An 11,872-nucleotide genomic window follows, 5' to 3' on the forward strand; every position below is an offset into this window, starting at 1 on the left:
TTCTCTTGACAGCATGTTGTGCGGTAGTTCAGAATGATCTAAATCCATAGCATTGTTTTTTTTTTCTTTGTTTTTTTATTATTCACTTTTTTTTATGGAGCTGCGCAGTGTGAGAACATGTCTGTCCTAGATTCTGCACCGTGCTTTTCTAATGTGTGGGCACAGTTACTGCTGCTGTTCATTTCATTTGCTCAGGCCAACAGGTAACTACGGTAGATGACGATACAAAGCCCCCCCGTCCCCCGTCCCCTCCCTAGTTTCTTCTCCCCCTTTTGGACTCCATCACGTTCCCAGGTGGGTGGGAGGGTGTTTACACCAGACCCAAAATGCGTGCCACCCACCAGTTGCAGGGCATGATGACTCTACACACCACCCTGCAGCCCTGATAGTGGTACGGCCACGGGTTGTACCCTCCCAGCGGCTCGCAGACCCTCTGGCAGTGGGTGTAGCTGCGACGGCACTCGTTGCAGCACACGCCCTGGTGGTCCAGCATGTGGTAGTTGTTCATGGTGCCCTGCTCGTCCTGCTCGCCCTCAAGACCTCTCTGGCGGGGGAAGGGGGGGGACAGACACACACAGAGAGAGAGAGAGAGAGAGAGAGAGAGAGAGAGGACAGCGGTAAGAGGGAACGCAGTGCTTGTGTTTTCCGCGTGGTGCTGAAACGTCTTCGGGGCGGAGGAGAGGAGACTCGTTTCAAACCAATTAAAAATGGATTTCCGACAGGCGGGATGGGGAGGAGGAGATGTTGTCAGATGTGGGTTTTTGTTGTCAAATATTTTCTTTTTCAACGTAGCGCTTGCTGTTCTACCCCCTTCTGTGGTTGTCAGGCGTGTGTAGCGGGGGTTGTGGGAGGAGGGGAAGGGGGGGTAGAGGGACCCAACAAGGGAAGAGCAGGGAAAGGAAGGGAGGGGAGATTAGGAAAAAAAATGGGGCCCAACATAAGAGGTGAGGATGGAGGGCACGGGGGTGTGCATGTATGGGAGCCTGTGTGTGCTCAGCGGGGCAAAGGGGCCACAGGAGGGAGGGAGGGGGTCGGGGGGGATCTTGTGGAATTATTCATACAGCCCCACTGTTGAAAGGAAAGCTTTGGACAGGCAGCTTCACATGGAAAACACACCCACGCATACGCTCAGATTTGCAGTGACAATCCGGGCCCCTCCGCCGTGACCCCGGCATCTGCTGCTGCTCGCACAGCTGTGAGGAACTCTCCTCGGCAAGAGCCCTCTCAGGTGGCCCTCGGATCTGAGCGGACAGTCGCGAGCGCTGCAGCGGGACCGAAGCACAACAGAAAAAGAAGGAGAAGAAGAGTGACTGTGACTCACCTGATAAGGGTTGTCCGGGTTGAACTCTGCCTCCACGTCCTCTTCCTCCTCCCCGGCCCCGGCCCCGGCCCCGGCTGCCTGGCGGCGCCGGCGGAGGGCGGCCCTCCTCTCCCTCTGTCCGCCTGCACACATCACAGTCTCAGTATCTGACAGCGGCCCAAATTTAAGCGCGGAGTGGCACTAATGTGGCGCGGCTGCTGATTGCACAGCCGTTTTTCTGGGAGCATTTTTGAAGTCCTCAGATGAAGTAGAATAAAATTGTGTTTTGAGAACTTTTGACCCACACAGCACGCTAAAAATTGTACACTCCGTAGCTCTGAAACTTCAAAAGGACTTTTGCTTTTCTTGTAAGCGTGTTTTCCTTTCTGTGTCTTCAAGAGCTGCAATGTTAAGTGGAAATTCTAGAGACCGTTTGACCTATATCCTCTATTGTTTTGTGAAAATAAAAGCCTTGAAAATGGAGTGTTTCACTCTCAGTGTTTGCTGCATTGACATTTCCATATCTGTACCGCGAGCTGCGTGGTTGCTTACTGGGTGAGTAGGTGGGACGGAGCCAGAAGATTGGCAGGTCTCCACACAAGTCCTTTATCTTGTTGCTGAGGAAGCCGGAGTCCGAGAGCGGACTGCCAGCCGCCACCCAGATCAGATCGTCCTCAAACTTGGCCGGCATCACCTCGTCCTCCTTTAGGGGGTGAAGAAGGTGAGGAGAAGTGAGCAAGACTCTCAGTGCAAATCGCAACAAAGCATCTGGCGTAATACCCCACTTGTTTATGGATGTTGTTACTACACTTCCCCTTTTAACAGACCCCAGTCTCTGCATCCTGTCCGAGTCTAATCTGCATTAATGGCCTGCTATTAAAGCTCCTTTAACAACATAAAATCAAGTAGTAAATAGGAAGCCCTTCAGGCTTCAGCATACAGATTCCCTTTGCACTAACATTTAGCTGGAAACGCCATGTCAGGACTCATCAAGATCTGGAGGGAGGAAGAGATAGGTTGGCCTAATTCTGCAGGTTTCTGGAGATCAACTAATGAGGTTTCTAGAGGAGAGAGATTGTAAAGTAAACATATATACATGTATACTCTGTGTCCACAGCCGGCAGGTAAAGAGGTCATTCTGTGGGGATGATTTTGCCCACAGGCATTTGTTCCTGAGGGCTGCACTGCACTCGCCACAGCCGTGTTCAGGGGACTTTTTCCTCCAACCTTTTTTAAGAAATACTGTTTTTTTTTCCTTCTTCCCTCTAGCTCAAATGATTTGCTGGAGGGACAAATAAAAGCAAGGGTCCTTCCCCACTGCTCCACTGATAAGAGTTTATCTGACCCGCTCTCTCTGGATGAAAAAGCATATATGTGTGTGCGTGTGTGTGCGTGTGTGTGCGTGTGTGTGTGTGTGTGTGTGTGTGTGTGTGTGTGCCTGCGTGTGTGTGTGTGTGCTTATCTAACCCATGTTTGCCATCACTCTAAATTATAGCAAATGACCAGCCTGCAGCAACCATTATAACATCTCCCTGTTTCTGCACACACACACACACACACACACACACACACACACACACACACACACACACACACATGAACGAACGTGAGCCAAGCGATCATTTATGAGGCAAAGAGAGGCAATAACACAAACGCACACAAAAGCACACACGTCAAATAAATGATCTGTTAAGGCAGAGAGAGGCAATAAGAGCAACCCTGCGTGATAATTAATTGTGCGTTTGTGCGCGCGAGTGTGTGTGTGTGTGTTTCTGCGCGTTCATGGGGCCAATTGTGGTGATGTGGATTCATGTGGATGTGAGGCTTATGCAGAGCTAAATGGTTTTAATTATCAGACAGCCTCAATTGAACAATCACAGGCGGCGGCGGTGTGTATGTGTTATGACAACACGCACACACACACACGCACACACACACACACACACGCAGTGCAGTGCAGTCCTCTGTTGTGTTATTTTGAGTCCAGCAAGCTGTTACGTGATGGGAACCCACATAAAAGTCACCCATGTGTTCCAGGTTTATCACTGGCTCGGGTGATTCATGCTAACACCTCAGCATACGCCGGCTTTATATCAGAAGTGGGAACTCGCAGGACAAAGAGTTTCTAATTTGAAACTGCCGGCTGCATAAATGACCTTATTAAAAGATATGTTGAATACAGATTTGTCAGTAATAAGCCGTTTTAAGGAACAATGTTTGGGTTTCCAGGTTTTAATAAATATCCCTCGGTGTGTCCTCCTCTGGCATGCTATTATGTTTTTACCTGCCTTGTTATTAGAAAGTAAAAAAAGCTCCTGGCCATTTATTAATGAGCTGCTAACAATGTGTCTTCAGATTTGATGATTCATTAGAAAGTGTCGAAGTTGTTAGTCTCTATTTTACCATGCTCACCATCTTGGTTTCGAAAGGTAACGCGCTAACATTTACTTAGGAATGCTAAACTCAAAGTTTTCCTGAGGCTGACGGGAATGTTAGTTTTGCAGGTATTTTGTCCAAAACTAAACAACCGTGGAATTCATGGGCTCTTGGTCTGATGGTGGATTGGCCTCTGGGGACAATATGTCGAGGTTTTCTGGTGTAGCCAGCGGATACCCCGTGCCAAGACAAAGCCCTGCTCATTGTTTACCGTCCAATTAGCAACTTGAGATGCGAGACTGGAGTTAGAAGAGATGACGTGTACGACCAGATGGTTTACAAGCTACTTTGAAACCAATGAAAAGAGAATTCGTTGTGACGCGACAACCAAAAGCTGCTTGAATGTAACTGACCGGTGCGACTCGGACTAGAAACCAGAACGCTTCCTTTACCACAATGTTGTCCCTTTGACAACAGACTTTGCGTATGAATCGAAATTATTCAATAAAGTACCCTACACATCCATCTAGTGGATGATAAAATAGTTAACTGTAAGAAATATTTGCTGGTGGTGTTGGAGAAAAGGTCTGAGTATCAACAAGGTCAGTATGCTTCATCCTCTGGGGAGCATGAATGCCATCATTTCGTGGCAACCTGTTTGAGACTTGAAGAGTGCAAAGTGGGAGCCTAACAGAACCCAGCGTCATGATACTAGGACGGCTAAAACGAAGGACCAATAGCCACCAGAAGTTCTTTCTTTTCATCACTTGTCAATATGATTATTTGGTAACAATTTCAATTACGCTGGAGGTAGCGTGCTGGTTTGTACAATAGAAAGAAGAAGGAAGAACTTTGCTACAGAGCCTTACAGTTTGTTAAGCTCCGGAAGGGGAAATGTGCGACCAAATCCCATCAAAAGCACATCACAGAACGGACACACAAGACGGACGGGACCAACCCACCAGGTCGAATGTCATGGAGTCCTTGTTGAGAGCCTCCACATCGGGCAGGCGGGCCTTCAGTTGGGTCTTGATGTAGCACTTCTCGCCCCCTGAAAACCGGATCCCTGTGATGCCCTGGAGAGGTCAGAGGACAAACCAAAAGCTGGAAGTCACCCTGCAGACGTCTGTGGCTATAAATGTGTACATCAACTGCAGTATCACAGCTGATTTAATTACATGGGTGGACGCTGCATTATGTTCAAGATTTATACAATTCCACTCACAGGGACGCATCGATTAAAGGTCAAAATTGTAATAGTTTAAAGACCACGGGTGCTGCTTCACTAGTTTGATTGGCCTGATTGTGGTGCTTTGATTAAAGGTCACCAGCCTGCGTTTAATGAAAATTGGCGGGACGGTGCATTTTGACACTGACTGGCCCAAAGGGAGCATGGCGTGCCTACTTGCTGCAATCTCCCCACAAGGGCCTTTAAAGTTCCAACAAATCTGATCTAAATTGAGTGAGTGCAGACCAGTGTGTTAACGAGTCGGCCTTTTTCCGCTTTCACGAGAGCCCACCGGATGCTTTTTTATCGTTATTAGATCCAACTCACAATCTCAAAGTCGTGGACCTCCACAGCCTCGTCCGCCCCGCTGCCAGTGCTGAAGCGCTCCATGTTGTTGGCCGAGTCGATCTCCATCGTACCCTCCTCCACTTTGCCATTGATGCTCATGCTGTAGTGTACATTGTAGACCTGCACACGCGCACACACACACACACACACAGACAAGATTTCAGACTGGCATGTAAGGTATGAGAGTCCTGAGAGTCACCCTGCCCCCCAGCCCTCTCTTTCAACACTCTCCCTTATGCTCCCTGTCCAATTTTACTTTACCTTCACATGTACTACCTCTTTTCTGGATGTCTCTTTCAGACGCACGTATTCATTAAAACTCGGTCAGAAGAGTACAATCTGTGCCGCTCTGGGGGATGATGACCCTTCTACAGAGCCTTTCATCGTGTCTTAATAGCATTTTCTAACTTCATATTGGAAGAAAAACACTAAGAAAAGCTACATTTTCCCTCTCGTCTCCTCCACCTCTTGCTCCTGGAGCATCAGCCGGACCAAAGAGTCCCCCCCCCCCCCCCTCCTCTAGCCCCTCTGTCCACCCTGCCAGGATCCTCCACCACACACAGACACAGACACACAGACACACACACAACGCCCCCATTCACCACGCAGACTGCATGGAGCTGGAGTGTTTAATTTACATTTTACTGTTTGCCTACACTGCAGAAAAGTAGAAGAAAAAACTTGAGTCTCCTTTTAATTCCAACAAGTTAAAAACGTTACCAGCGACAACTTAATTTCCCTCGTCTCCAATTTAGAACAGATTGTTTTAAGAATTTCTTCAATCGAGCGATATCATTTTAATAGTCTGAGTCTGTTTTGCAGTGACATTCACTTTAGAGGCGTCATGAAAGTAGAGTGAAACTACATCGGAAGAAAAAGAATTATTTAGCAGATCGGATTCCATTTGGTTTCATTTTTTAATGAAAGTTTTACTTTAAAGAAAGACATTCAACATGCTTATTGATGTTAACTTTGAATATCTTATATGTAATAAATTATTAGAAGCTCTCATGTATGTCAGCAATACATAAATGAACACCTGACTCAGAGACAGAACTGTAGTGTCCTCTGCAAGTGGCAAAGGGCTCCGTCATGAACGATGTAAGGGAAAGTTGTCTTTTGCAAAGGAAAAACAAAATGTAATCTTGGATGAAAAGACCCTCAGCCTTCGAAATTCTTTTCGTAAAGTCCTTATTTGTCGTTTAAGTAAGAGAGACGTAGTCTTACGTGTTTGTCATTGTGGTTCCAAAAGTAGAAAGCTCCCACTGCCCCCAGCAGCAGGAGCAGAGCCCCGGCGATGAGCACCGCGATCCCAGCCTTGAGGAGGCGGCCGGTGGCGGCGGGCTTCATGGCCACGGCGGAGTAGGCCTGTACCGTAAAACAAACAGACCCCAACCCCAACCCCATCTTAGTAGATAGCAAAGTTATTTCACCTCAACCAATTAGACACATGATTGTCGGAATTCGGATTATTGTGAAACAAACACAGTGAAAAGTTACAGAGTGGGTTGTTGGTCATCTGCGCCATCCTGACTGACCCCGACAGATGTAGCCTGCTGACCGTATTCTATATCAGACCTCCAGACCTCCGTCTCCCGGTTGAATCAAAGCACTTTCAGCTGAAAAACTCACCGGGGGCATGAAGTGCTGCAGGTCCTCTGGTCCCGCCGAGGCGATCGGTACTTTCTCTGAGTTCCCGGCCATGACTGGAGCCAAACACCTGAGAGGACCCCAGTCCACTAACTATGCCCCCCCCCCCCTCCTCCCACCCTCTCATACTCTCTCTTTCTTTCCCTCCCTCTTCGGAGGAGGACGGGCACGTCCTCTCTTTCACACAGGCAGGTCGTGTTTTACGCAGTCTACTGTTGAAACTGCGCATAACTTTTTTCAACGGTGATCACACCACATTATGCGCAAGTAAAAAGTGATATGTGTTTTCTTGAAGAAGAGCGTTCACCATGTTTCAACTTTGAGGAACATACATGCAGCCTCCTGCTATACGATCATCGAGTCCATAAGGCAACCTCTGCTAAAATAACCTCTGCTAAGATAATCTCGGCTAAGATCTTTTGCAATTAAGAAGAAAAATACCCCCCAGCCACCTACCCATCTAACCCCCCTCTCTCTCTCAATGCCTCCACAGAGTCAAAGGTGAGACTGGCGGAATGTTGCACGTTTTCTCCAGCTTGGAGACAGTGTATTTACACGAGCGTGTGCAAACGCGGCTTGTTGGTGTTGTTTGCTGTCTTCTTAGTCCGAGTCAAGACCGTTGTGTACATTTCCCTGAAGCCATAAATAATAATGTTAGTGGCGCGACGTGCGCATTTGGCAGATAAAAGAAACAACCAGCGACATCCTCACAGGATAGCAGGAGGATTTTCTCCCAAGGACGTCCTATTCTTTGACCAAAAATCATCTGCGTGTTGATGGAACTTGTTCGGCGGTGAGCTTCTAAGACTTAACATAAGTGCGCCTTTACGCATAGTCAATCTCAATATATCTAACGTGCGTGCATTTCAGGTGATGATTTATGTATACCTAATGGAAAGCTCAGCATATATTTAATTCTTGTATTAACATGCAGGTCTCAGGCAGTAAAATGCAGTTATTACGTCCATGAAAATGAGAGAAACTGTGAAGGAGTTCGCTCCTTGATATGCATGAGGTGTGAGAGTGATTTGCTAGAAAACCTTGGCGTCCGCTCTGGCATCACACCAGCAAAATCGTATTCACAAAAGCAGAAAAAAAAAACTTAACTGACCTTCTTCGGTGGGCGGCAAGGACAGAGGCTCACTATACTGCAATAACAGCGACGCCTGTTGGCTTTTCCGAGTGACTGATGATTCACACACACGCCCTGCTTTAGCCCCACCAGGATGTTCATGTCTTATAGCAAGCACACCACTCACATGTTCAGAACAGTATTTCAAAGTTTATTTCCTCTCAGAGTAGTGTGACGATTTTTTTTTTTTTTTAAAAAGAAGAAAAGAATTCTGTACAATTATTTCTTATTGCAATTCAAATGAATTCATACATCCTTATCAAACTTGATACACTGTGGGTCACCGGCCCCTCCAACTGCACAGTTTCTGGGGCCCTTTTTTAAATAGTCAGCGTGCTTAAAGATCAATAATTACAATTCATATGTACATATATTTGCTTAATTATTACATCTTTATAAAAAAATAAAAATCTCTGTATGTACAAAACTTGCATATGATACATTTCATGTCCAACAACATGTCTCAAAGTGATTGAATGGCCATCAAGTGTGGCTTTGTACAATAAAACCCCAAAACACTGAAATATTAGGATATAAACCAATATATGCAAACTCTCCACAGCAACAAATCACTTTAAAAATGTACAGTATTCTCATTGTCAATGAAGCATAAATTAAATATTTGAATACACTATACATTTCTTTGAGAGTTTAAGTGTGCAATGTCGTTTTTTTTATCTTCTTCTTTTGTTTTAGACGTCGTTGTTGGGACAGTGTGTTGGGGTGGGGGTGTAAACGGGGATGGCTATATCACCGATCTCCTGCACCCTCACAGGCCTGGGCGGTGTGACCAGGACGTAGTCATACTCTTTGTGCAGCACCTTCTCGTACACGCTCTGCAGACCCATTGTTTTGGGGATGTGGGCCTGGTAGTTGTCCCGGCGGTGGGGGTCCCGGGGCAGGGAGGCGGTCTTGGAGAGGCTGCTGAAGGAGGACAGGGTGGGGGCTGGAGAGGGAGCCACGTTGGCTCTCACTGCAGAGGGGCTCCAGCAGCGATCGGAGTGACCCAGGACCTTACACTCACTGGTGCAAGCCCACAGAGCTGCAGGAGAGGAGGAAAAAGAGGAGTCAGATTTAGGAACAGAACCACTTTAATGACATCATCATCATGTCGAGTCATTCAAATGTGCCTTGCCCTTACCATTCTGGCCACCCATGGGAGGAACCACAACCCCGTCCTTCTTCAGGCCGTTGTCTCCACTAACATCACTGTCACTGTCGTTGAAGTCACTGTCTCCCTTGCCGCTGTCTTTGCCACTGAAGGCCGGGTCCCTGGCAGAGATGGTGGTGTAAGAGTTCCCCTTCCAGATGGTGATGGGCCTCACAGCCTCTTTGGCGTTCCCATAGCCTGGCAGAGTGGAGTAGCCCTGCAGGGAGGGGGAGAAGAGAGAGAACACAGAGGTTAGCGTCTGCTGGACGAACACGTCGTGGATTAGTCATTGCTGTGTGCCACCATGCACCTCCCCACCCCTCTTGAGCACTAGGGCCCGGCGCTGCGTCTCACCTCGTGCTTATTCCCTCGCGGCTTGCTGTTGCTGTCCGAGTCGTACACGCAAGGCACCTCGCTGCCGTCCTCTGAGGCCGAGCACATGTCGCTGCCCCCGGGGTGAGCCGAGGTGAACCCACCGGGCTGGCTGCCGTAGGAGTGACCCTCGAAGCCCGCCCCGCCCCCGCTCCCGTGGAGCGGCAGGAGCGGGTTGTCCGCCACGTGGCTCCGGCCCCGCTCCAGCGTGCCCTTCTCGCCGTACGAGTCGCTGTCTTCTCCGCTCTTGTCCCGCTTGCGACGGTTGCAGGTGGTGGCGATGAGGATGATGGCGAGCAGCAGGAGCGTGCAGCTCCCCGCCAGGACGACGATGATCACCACGGACAGGTCCCACTGCGCGTGCACCTCGTCCCCCGCGCCGCCCGACTGGTACACGGTCCTGTCGCTCGGCGGGGCGCCCGCGATGATGAGGAAGTGAAGCGTGGCGGTGGAGGTGAGGGCGGGCCTCCCGCTGTCACTCACCGTCACGGTCACGCTCAGCGTTTCGTCCACGTCGTGACTGAGCACCTGGTTCAGGTAGATCTCTCCGGTGGCTTTGTTGACCGAGAACACGGAGGGCTCGCCGGTGGCCAGCCCGTAGGACAGCTCGGCGTTCACGCCCTCGTCCGCATCCCGCGCCTCCACCCGGGTGATGACGTAGCCGCTCGGCGCGTCCCGGGGCAGGAGGACTTCGGCGGAGCCATTGTTGAGAGGCGGCTGAGTGATCACCGGCGCGTTATCGTTCTGGTCCACAGTCCTCACATAGACATTTGCGCTGCCGGACAGCGACGGGGAGCCGCCGTCGCTGGCTGTGATTCGGAGCTCCAACTGTTTCATCACCTCGTAGTTGAAGCTCCGGAGCGCGTAAAGCGACCCGCTGGCCGGGTCCAGTGACACGAAGGTGGAAATCGGGGAGCCCATGAAATATGTGTCCGCCAGCTTGTAGCTGACCTTCCCGTTTGACCCCATGTCCATGTCCCGCGCCACCACCGTGGCGATGTATGCGCCAGGCGCGTTGTTCTCCACCACGGCCACCTCGTACACCGGCTTGCTGAACACCGGAGCGTTGTCGTTCTCGTCCGTCAGCCTGATCGTGTACTGAGTGATGGTCCTGAAGGGTGGGGAGCCCAGATCCTCCGCCACCACCGTGAGGTTATACTCCGGGATTTTCTCCCGGTCCAACGGGCTGGTGCTCACGATCATGAAGCTGTCCTCGTACGCCTGCTGCAGTCTGAAGTGGTCGTGTCCGTAGAGCGTGCAGTGCACCTGCCCGTTGGCGCCGGAGTCTCTGTCCGAGGTGCTGACCAGAGCCACGAAGCTCTCTCTGGCCGCCGCCTCGGTGATGTACGCTATGCCCGCCGTTATGGACGTCATGGGGGTGATGGAGATCTCCGGCGCGTTGTCGTTAACGTCCTGCACCTGCACTACAATTTTGCAGATGGCCGGGCTCGGGTTCGGACCCAGGTCGGTGGCCTGGACGTCAAACTCGTACGTGGTCTTACTCTCAAAGTCAATCGGGCTCTCCAGGGTGAGCCGCCCAGTCTTCCGGTCCACTTTGAAGAGTTTCCGTATTTCAGTCGGCACCTGGTTGCCGAACCCGTACACCACATCGCCGTTCAGCCCCTCGTCTGGGTCCTCCGCGTTCAGGTCCAGCAAGAGGAAGCCCACCGGTGCGTCCTCGGGCAGGTCCACGGAGAAGCTGTTCCGGTCGAACACCGGGCTGTTGTCGTTGTAGTCTTTCACCTTGACGTTGATGCGCGTTGTCCCGGTGCGGGACGGGTTGCCGCCGTCCATGGCGACCAGCTCCAGCGCGTAAGAAGCCTGCGTCTCCCGGTCCAGCTCCTTCATGAGCACCAGCTCCGCATATTTAACCCCGTCGGCCCTGCTGAGCACGTCGATCGAAAAGTGGCTGTTGACGGAGATCTGGTAGCTTTGGATGTAGTTCACCCCAACATCCTCATCCACGGCAAAGTCCAGCGGGATCCGCGTGCCCACCGCTGTGTTCTCTGAGATCTCCAGACTCGACTCTTTCCGGGGGAACTCGGGGGAGTTGTCGTTGATGTCCTTGACCTCCACCTCGACGTGGATGAGTTTGAACTGCTCTTTGGAGAAGCTGACCACGTCAAAAGCGATGAGGCAGTGCAGGGTGTGTTTGCAGATCCGCTCCCTGTCTATCCTCTCTCCGATGGCCAGCTGCCCGTCGCTCTCCCTCAGGCGGATGAAAGAGGAGTTGAACTGTTTCATCATCCTGAAATTGGTCCTGGAGCCCGAGGAAGACATGTCCTTGGCCAAGTTTCCAATCACTGTACCCGGTGC

The 11,872-nt window shown here is 50.4% G+C and overlaps 2 protein-coding genes across 2 annotated transcripts in view; both read right to left on the reverse strand.

The window, feature by feature from the left end:
- Window positions 1-272: 272 nt before the first annotated feature.
- LOC137782075 (leukocyte cell-derived chemotaxin 1-like) lies at window positions 273-6,989 on the reverse strand. The gene is made up of 7 exons (XM_068571170.1): window positions 6,885-6,989; window positions 6,480-6,620; window positions 5,232-5,372; window positions 4,639-4,752; window positions 1,853-2,003; window positions 1,322-1,443; window positions 273-544 (listed from the first exon to the last, which is right to left on the reverse strand). The coding sequence occupies exons 1-7, from the start codon at window positions 6,954-6,956 to the stop codon at window positions 311-313; spliced, it is 975 nt and encodes a 324-aa protein (XP_068427271.1). The 5' UTR covers window positions 6,957-6,989; the 3' UTR covers window positions 273-310.
- Window positions 6,990-8,199: 1,210 nt separating this feature from the next.
- The window catches only part of LOC137781989 (protocadherin-8-like), a 4,028-nt gene continuing 355 nt past the window's right edge, over window positions 8,200-11,872 (reverse strand). Inside the window, exons 1-3 of the mRNA XM_068571045.1 lie at window positions 9,539-11,872; window positions 9,176-9,401; window positions 8,200-9,076 (exon numbers count right to left, since the gene is read on the reverse strand). The exon at window positions 9,539-11,872 is cut by the window's right edge and continues 355 nt beyond it. Of these exons, the coding sequence (XP_068427146.1) occupies window positions 8,727-9,076; window positions 9,176-9,401; window positions 9,539-11,872 (2,910 nt within the window). The 3' untranslated portion in view covers window positions 8,200-8,726. The remainder of the gene's footprint in view (window positions 9,077-9,175; window positions 9,402-9,538) is intronic.

The sequence above is a fragment of the Clinocottus analis genome, unplaced genomic scaffold (assembly GCF_023055335.1).
Source record: "Clinocottus analis isolate CAN_PGR_092001 unplaced genomic scaffold, fCliAna1.0.p SCAF_11, whole genome shotgun sequence".
Lineage (NCBI taxonomy): Eukaryota > Metazoa > Chordata > Actinopteri > Perciformes > Cottidae > Clinocottus > Clinocottus analis.